Genomic DNA, 8,240 nt, shown 5'->3' with positions numbered 1-8,240 from the left:
AACTCTATGCTTGTATCGCCATGGATGCAGGTTATTGGTCTCCAGAGTAAAAAGGTAATGGCGTAGGCAGTGACATCACTAAGGCGGGACTTTGGTATAATTAAACAACTTGTGACCTTTAGTATGAGGCAGAACTTACTCAGAAACATGCGTGCTATGTTCCCGTTTGTCAACTTCTGTCTGCAATTGCATTAATAAAGGTTTTTGAATGATTTCATTAAAGACGTCATAATGCTAATTTCACCAATGAACCAATGATTGACAAGGACGTGAGGAACGAAACGTTATAACATATATATGAAATTATATATGGAATTGCAAAATCAAATGCTTCTGACATAAAAAGTCACCTTACCTTACCTTACATTACCTTTAGTAAAAAGGTAATGCTTACAACCTAAATTGATAATGACATTAACTTGGCCTCCCGGGTGGCGCAGTGGTTAAGGGCGCTGGGTTCGCGCCCAGGCTCTGTCGTAACCGGCCGCGACCGGGAGGTCCGTGGGGCGACGCACAATTGGCCTAGCGTCGTCCGGGTTAGGGAGGGATTGGTCGGTAGGGATCTCCTTGTCTCATCGCGCACCAGCGTTGCCAACCCTTCCGGGTTGGATGCGCGCTGTGTTGGGTTATGTATCGGAGGACGCATGACATGCCTTCTTCTCTCCCGAACCCGTACGGGAGTTGTAGCAATGAGACAAGATAGTAGCTACTACAACAATTGGATACCACGAATTTGGGGAGAAAAAGGGGTAAAATTAAAAAAAGATAATGAAAACTTGGTTCTTCAATAATTATGTGTGATCCAAAAGAGGAAAATAAAATAACGATTTCTAGACAACAGAAATTGCATAAAACAACCCTGGCAATATCAAATCAAATTGTATTTGTCACATGCACCGAATACAACCTTACAGTGAAATGCTTACTTACAAGCCCTAGAATCACATAGTCTATTACTGAACTTTATGTTGAAAACAAATATTTGAATGAGAAAAGACTGTCATGCTGGATTGACAGCACGTTTTTTACCGAGTTCCCAGTTGTCTTGAACGCGGCAGAAGTCATGCTGGATTGACAGCACGGTCAATGTATTCAACCTTTTCTGGCCTATGGTGTTGCTAGTGAATGTTTATCATTTTTAAGCTTGGAAAATAGACCATTTAAGACAGATGTTTTAAAGCCTTAAATCCAGATTTGGACCACAAACCCTCTCCACCGTATAGCAGGCAGAGGAAGTAAAATAGTGATTGCTTTGAAACGCTTGCAGTTAGCCACTGATTCGTTCCAAACCACTCATTGTACAATTTGCGATTTCCAACTTGTCCAATGTCCGATGAGAACCGATACCTTGTATCTATAATTTATCTTCATAGGATTGAAAAGGATTTGCCAGTAGATTGTGGACGTGGTTCATGATGATGACTGCTTGTCTAGCTTGCTAGCTAAGATTTTGAAAGTAGCATGATCAGTCCAAACAAAAGCTACGGTTGCTATAACGTGATTTGAGGTCATTTTATCTGTGGCCAATGACCTTGAACCTTCTTGGATGGGCACTCATAATGTAAATCTATGGCAGCATCCAAGACGGCTTCAACTGTCTAGCTCTCCCTGTAGATTCTGCAGTGACGTAGTGTCTCCATGAGTGACAGAACACTGAGCCAATCACAGCGCAGGTACTTCCTGTATATAGCCATGTTATTACCTGGTACTTCCTGTATATAGCCATGTTATTACCTGGTACTCCCTGTATATAACCATGATATTACCTGGTACTTCCTGTATCTAGCCATGTTATTACCTGGTACTCCCTGTATATAGCCATGTTATTACCTGGTACTCCCTGTATATAGCCATGTTATTACCTCCCTGTATATAACCATGTTATTACCTGGTACTCCCTGTATATAGCCATGTTATTACCTGGTACTCCCTGTATATAGTCATGTTATTACCTGGTACTTCCTGTATATAGCCATGTTATTACCTGGTACTTCCTGTATATAGCCATGTTATTACCTGGTACATCCTGTATATAACCATGTTATTACCTGGTACTTCCTGTATATAGCCATGTTATTACCTGGTACTCCCTGTATATAGTCATGTTATTACCTGGTACTTCCTGTATATAGCCATGTTATTACCTGGTACTTCCTGTATATAGCCATGTTATTACCTGGTACATCCTGTATATAACCATGTTATTACCTGATACTTCCTGTATATAGCCATGTTATTACCTGGTACTCCCTGTATATAGCCATGTTATTACCTGGTACTTACTGTATATAGCCATGTTATTACCTGGTACATCCTGTATATAACCATGTTATTACCTGGTACATCCTGTATATAGCCATGTTATTACCTGGTACTCCCTGTATATAGCCATGTTATTACCTGGTACTCCCCGTATATAGCCATGTTTTTACCTGGTACTCCCTGTATATAGCCATGTTATTACCTCCCTGTATATAGCCATGTTATTACCTGGTACTCCCTGTATATAGCCATGTTATTACCTGGTACCCCTGTATATAGCCATGTTATTACCTGGTACTCCCTGTATATAACCATGTTATTACCTGGTACCCCTGCACATAGACTCAGTACTGGTGCACCATGTGTTTATAGTTATTGTTACTTATTGTGTATTTATTCCTCTTGTTATTATGTTTCTATATTTTTCTCTCTGCGTTGTTGGGAAGGGCCTGTAAGGGAGTATGTCACTGTTAGTCTACACCTGTTAATGAAGCATTTGACAAATACAATTTGATTTGTGTTGAATGCTGTAGCGGTGCCAAGTATACTGTATTATTGACTGTATGTTTGTTTTACTCCATGTGTAACTCTGTATTATGGACTGTATGTTTGTTTTACTCCATTTGTAACTCTGTATTATTGACTGTATGTTTGTTTTACTCTATGTGTAACTCTGTATTATTGACTGTATGTTTGTTTTACTCCATGTGTAACTCTGTATTATTGACTGTATGTTTGTTTTACTCCATGTGTAACTCCGTATTATTGACTGTATGTTTGTTTTATTCCATGTGTAACTCTGTTGTTGTTGTTTGTGTCGCACTGCTTTGCTTTATCTTGGCCAGGTCGCAGTTGTAAATGAGAACTTGTTCTCAATTAGCCTACCTGGTTAAATATAGGTGAAATTATTTATTTATTTTTAAGTCAGTTTGGAAAAGCCATATTACAACCGATGTGTTGTGATAATTGCGTTGTTTGTTCTATAACCTGTTAGTTAATATGCCTTGCCAACGTGATATAAAGGCATGAAGGCTGAGACAATAAGAATAAATTCAACCACACCTTTGTTTCATTACAAAACCAGAGAACAACATCTGTCTGATGAAGTCCACAAAGCAAGTATTGCATATAACAAACAGTTACATGACCTGCTGCAGGGGTCAAGCAAGTTAATGTTTCTGACATTTTCAGACTTCACAACAACTTGATTTAGAACCACAGAGAATTTTACCGCAATTCGCCAAAAACGTTTCCTCCACTCCTCGGGCACCATTTCAACTTCAACATTGTAATGAATACTCAGGGAGAGAAAGGTGTGGATTCACGCGCAGAGCGCGGCAGGTGTTTATTTCACCTTCACAGGGTGCGTGCAAGTTGAAAAAAGGTCGCAGTTGCAAATGAGAACTAGCCTACCTGGTTAAATAAAGGTGGAATAAATTAGTTCAGGAGATCTACAGGGAGTTTTGAGAGAAGGGGTTCCACCTTTCCAGTCCAACGGCCTGGTGTAGTGTCATCTAGAGGGCCAAAGTAGTGGGATGGGTGTAGGGTTAGATCGTGGTGCAATTTAAATGCCTTTTTGTTAGAAATGTGCAATCTGCACTCCGACCTGCGAAAGGCAGCAATTCGCAACACGGGGTCTAGTCAACCGGAAATGAACACGAAGATAAAGGAGGGATCCGCCATTTCAGAAGCTACGATGAGACCCACTTCTAGTAAACATTGAAGGGGAGGGGGGGCATCAATTTAACACATTTTTTTTGCTAAATAAGTATTTAGTTAGCTATCGGGTCACCCGTGAGCGAAGGTAAAAACGAGTCCTCTAAAGGTTAGCGGAAAGCAGGGAAAGGGGCGGAAGATGGCGGTCGACAAACGAGATGAGAAAGGTACGTAACGTTAATCGCAGTAGTTTATGGGTTTATGATTTTCTATGGGCTTATTTTTTTGGACCTAAACTTGTCCCCTAGCCTTCCCGACTCTAGGATGACTCCCATTGTTAGGGCGGAGACATGAGCATCATTATATACATCTCTCTGGCTGTGTTTCTAACCATCCTTTGTGCCAGGTGTGATATCCCTCCTAAATAGCTCGGGATAATCTTCCTATAAACTCAGTAAGGCCAGCAGGCTAGTCTTTAAAACAAAACATATATATGTGTGTGTAACTGTTATAGAAGTTGTATTGTCCATTTTTGTTCTGTATTTAAACGCCACTTTAAACGTGTACATGATACTGCAACAACATTTCCCCATGGGGACAATGAAGTCAGTAATTAATGAAGTTTTGTCAACGACGCGAGTTTCTCCCAACTGGCTTTTTGGAATGGCCAGTCAGTGAGTTCATTTAAATATGCTAATATTCATTTACACAAAGCCAGGTTAACGTTACCACGTTTCGATAGCTAGTTAACGAGTTATAATACTCATTTGGTTACTAGATACTAGTCTTACTGTTATAGCTAATTAGCAAAGAAAACAGCACCACAGTTTCTAAAAACCAGATGTGCGAGACTACCGGGAACGCTGGCCAAGCAGACCAGGGCAAACAATGTGCAATTCTGGGCCCCCTCGACTATCCCATTGGTTCCTTCATTAACACCCCCCTCGACTGTCCCATTGGTTCCTTCATTAACACCCCCCTCGCCTATCCCATTGGTTCCTTCATTAACACCCCCCTCGACTATCCCATTGGTTCCTTCATTAACACCCCCCTCGACTGTCCCATTGGTTCCTTCATTAACACCCCCCTCGACTGTCCCATTGGTTCCTTCATTAACACCCCCCTCGACTGTCCCATTGGTTCCTTCATTAACACCCCCCTCGACTGTCCCATTGGTTCCTTCATTAACACCCCCCTCGACTGTCCCATTGGTTCCTTCATTAACACCCCCCTCGACTGTCCCATTGGTTCCTTCATTAACACCCCCCTCGACTGTCCCATTGGTTCCTTCATTAACACCCCCCTCGACTGTCCCATTGGTTCCTTCATTAACACCCCCCTCGACTGTCCCATTGGTTCCTTCATTAACACCCCCCTCGACTGTCCCATTGGTTCCTTCATTAACACCCCCCTCGACTGTCCCATTGGTTCCTTCATTAACACACCCCTCGACTATCCCATTGGTTCCTTCATTAACACCCCCCTCGACTATCCCATTGGTTCCTTCATTAACACCCCCCTCGACTATCCCATTGGTTCCTTCATTAACACCCCCCTCGACTATCCCATTGGTTCGAATGCGAAAATGTATGCACTCACTACTGTAAGTTGCTCTTGATGAGAGCGTTCGCTAAATTACTAAAATGTGTGAACTTCCTCCCCTCAAGCACCCCATTGGTTCCTGCATGAACACCCCCCCCCCTCCCCCATCACCCCTGTCAACAGAACTATGGGAAAACGTTGCCTGTCGGGCGGGGGCAAAGGACACTGTCTGCCGGTCACCCCCGCCTCCCACTAGCACAACACACAACACTAGCACAACACTGTGTGTTAGTTGCTAGCTTGCTAGTTAAGGATGTGGGATATGTGAACACCCTATGTTAGCTAGCATGCTTGTTAGCTAACAGTGTCGACACAGATTTGATCTCGCCCCTGCCTGCTGTGTACCGGACTAGCTGGCTAAGCTAGCACACTGTGTCCTAAGCTCCCACCTGCCCTTGCTGTCATTAACATAACTGCGGGAAAGCAGTACCAGACAGGTGGGGATGAAGGACACTGTCTACCGGTGCACAGCCAGTTAGCTACTGTTGACGCCCCTGCTCCTACTGTTGCCCACATGCAGGAACGCCCTAGAAATGCAGGCCACAATTTCACCCTTCTAGACCAGGTAGGGGTTTAAGGTTTAGAAATCACAGCATGAGGCTGCATTTATTGTAGCTGGAGATTTTAACAAAGCAAATTTGAGGAAAACGTTACCAATTGGCCCAGGGTCGTCCGGGTTTGGCCGGTGTAGGCCGTCATTGTAAATAAGAACAACTTCTTCACTGACATGTCTAGTTAAATAAAGGCTACATTTTAAATTGAAAAATGTAAACAAATAATTTGAATCCATATGGATAGATGGCAGCATTCGCGCAAAACTGAAAGCGTGAACCACTGCATTTAACCATGTCGAGGTGACTGGGAATATGATCCAATACACAGGAAATAACTAACATTTTTGTAAAGCAATCAAACAGGCAAAATGTCAGTACAAAGACAGTGGAGCCGCAATTCAACGGCAGGTAGCCTAGTGGTTAGATCGTTGGACTAGTAACCAAAAGGTTGCAAGGTCGAATCCCCGAGCCGACAAGGTACAAATCTGTCGCAGTTAACTGTTTTGTGAACGTGACCCTTAGCTAAAGTTTAAAAGCTAAAGTGTTTTTATAAAGAGTGCAGGGGCTATTTAAGTTAATGTGCACAGAGAAGACATTGAAAACAACATAAATGAACTGTCTGGGTTAGTTATTAGTGATGCACCAATATCACAGTTTTAGCCGATACCGATATCCAATATTTTCCTTGCCAAAAAAAACAAGATACCGATATTAAACATTTTAGCAGCCTTTTAAACATTCTAGTACAGTTAAATAGTTAACACACACACATAGACGCAGCGGTCTAAGGCACTGCATCTCAGTTCAAGAGGCGTCATTACAGCCCCTGGTTCGAATCCAGGCTGTATTACATCCGGTCGGGATTGGGAGTCCCATAGGGCAGCGCACAATTGGCCCAGCGTCATCCGGGCCATCATTGTAAATAAGAATTTGTTCTTTAACTGACTTGTCTAGTTTATAAGACAGTTCTTATTTGATTAATGGTGGTCGGACTCATCTGTGAAGCTAGCCACAATAAGGATTAGCCACAAGTGGACTTTGCAGTTAGCCTTCAAAATAAAAGTATGGCATTCTTTTTTTTTTGAATGCAAACCGCAAATTCCACTTGTGCCTAATTCTTATTGTGGCTAGCTTCATAACTCGGTCCGGTCGAGCCTCACTAGCCAGATGAAGCTAGCTGGCTGCTTATAACGTTAACTTTGGGCAACAGGGTTAAGTAGCTGGCTAGCTATTTATTTTCATGAACAGAAGTTCAATTTCAATAGTCAAACAACCAGTGGCAACCTAGCTAAATCTTACAAGGATTCCTAAATCATTGCTAAGAATAATGAAAAGGACTGCAGTTTTTTAGGCTGGTTGTATTGGTGCTAGCTACGTACCAAGCTAAAAATAGCTACGTACCAAGCTAAAGCTAGCTACCACAGAAGTTTACGGTCGAACAATTTATGCTTTATTACCAACGCGGTATTGTAAAAACATCGGTGTTTGCAAACTTTTTTTGTTGTACAGCTTTGACAGTGCTACTGTATCTTTTTTTCACATGCAAAGATCCAAACGGAGTTCCATAGTATGTATGTCGTGAAGCTAATAGCAGTGACGCTATTGCTGTGTAACTCCGGTAGGGCAACAAAAATAAAAAATCTGAAAAATAGCGCACTTGGTAGTGTGTACCGGTCCGCGACCAGTCGGCGAAAGCCAACATCACCCTCGACAGAGAACGGTTGATTGGTCAAGGGCAATGAATTCCATTTTCTTGGCGTTAATGGATTTCGCCTTTTGAGTTATCTTGCTGAAATGTTCTTACTCTTTCAAATGACTGCCGGACTTGTTGACTGGTTGATCCACACAGCAGACATTGTGGGCTAGGTTAGGAATGCTGTGTTGCACGTGTAGCGCTACATGTTACGTGGCATCATTACGTCATGTACCTTCGTTATATAGGTCTGCACGTCAGCTTTGGCATCGGTTTTGTACATCGGGCGTTAAACTAGACATCGGTGATGTTGGTATTTTTAGCTAATATCGGCCGATACGATATGTTCACCGATATATCGTACATCCCAATTTGGTTATATATATTTTGGGTTTTTACCCTCTGGCCATAGCTAGCTATTCAGTTAGCTAGCTATTAGCTAACTAACTAAGCTACAGAGATGGTTAACAGAA

The 8,240-nt window shown here is 42.3% G+C and overlaps 1 protein-coding gene across 4 annotated transcripts in view; it reads left to right on the top strand.

The window, feature by feature from the left end:
* The first annotated feature begins 3,905 nt into the window (after positions 1 to 3,905).
* Positions 3,906 to 8,240, top strand: part of LOC110536768 (YTH domain-containing protein 1) — a 41,839-nt gene continuing 37,504 nt past the window's right edge. For 3 of the 4 annotated variants that reach the window (XM_036936754.1, XM_036936753.1, XM_036936751.1), the window contains exon 1: positions 3,907 to 4,145. In XM_036936754.1, the coding sequence (XP_036792649.1) occupies positions 4,137 to 4,145 (9 nt within the window). In that variant the 5' untranslated portion in view covers positions 3,907 to 4,136. Of the gene's footprint in view, positions 4,146 to 8,240 lie in introns of all 4 variants that reach the window. The other variant, XM_036936752.1, reaches the window with a different exon arrangement.

The sequence above is a fragment of the Oncorhynchus mykiss genome, chromosome 12 (assembly GCF_013265735.2).
Source record: "Oncorhynchus mykiss isolate Arlee chromosome 12, USDA_OmykA_1.1, whole genome shotgun sequence".
NCBI lineage: Eukaryota > Metazoa > Chordata > Actinopteri > Salmoniformes > Salmonidae > Oncorhynchus > Oncorhynchus mykiss.
The sequence above is the reverse complement of the archived record's forward strand: the minus strand, read 5'-3'. Positions and strand labels throughout refer to the sequence as shown.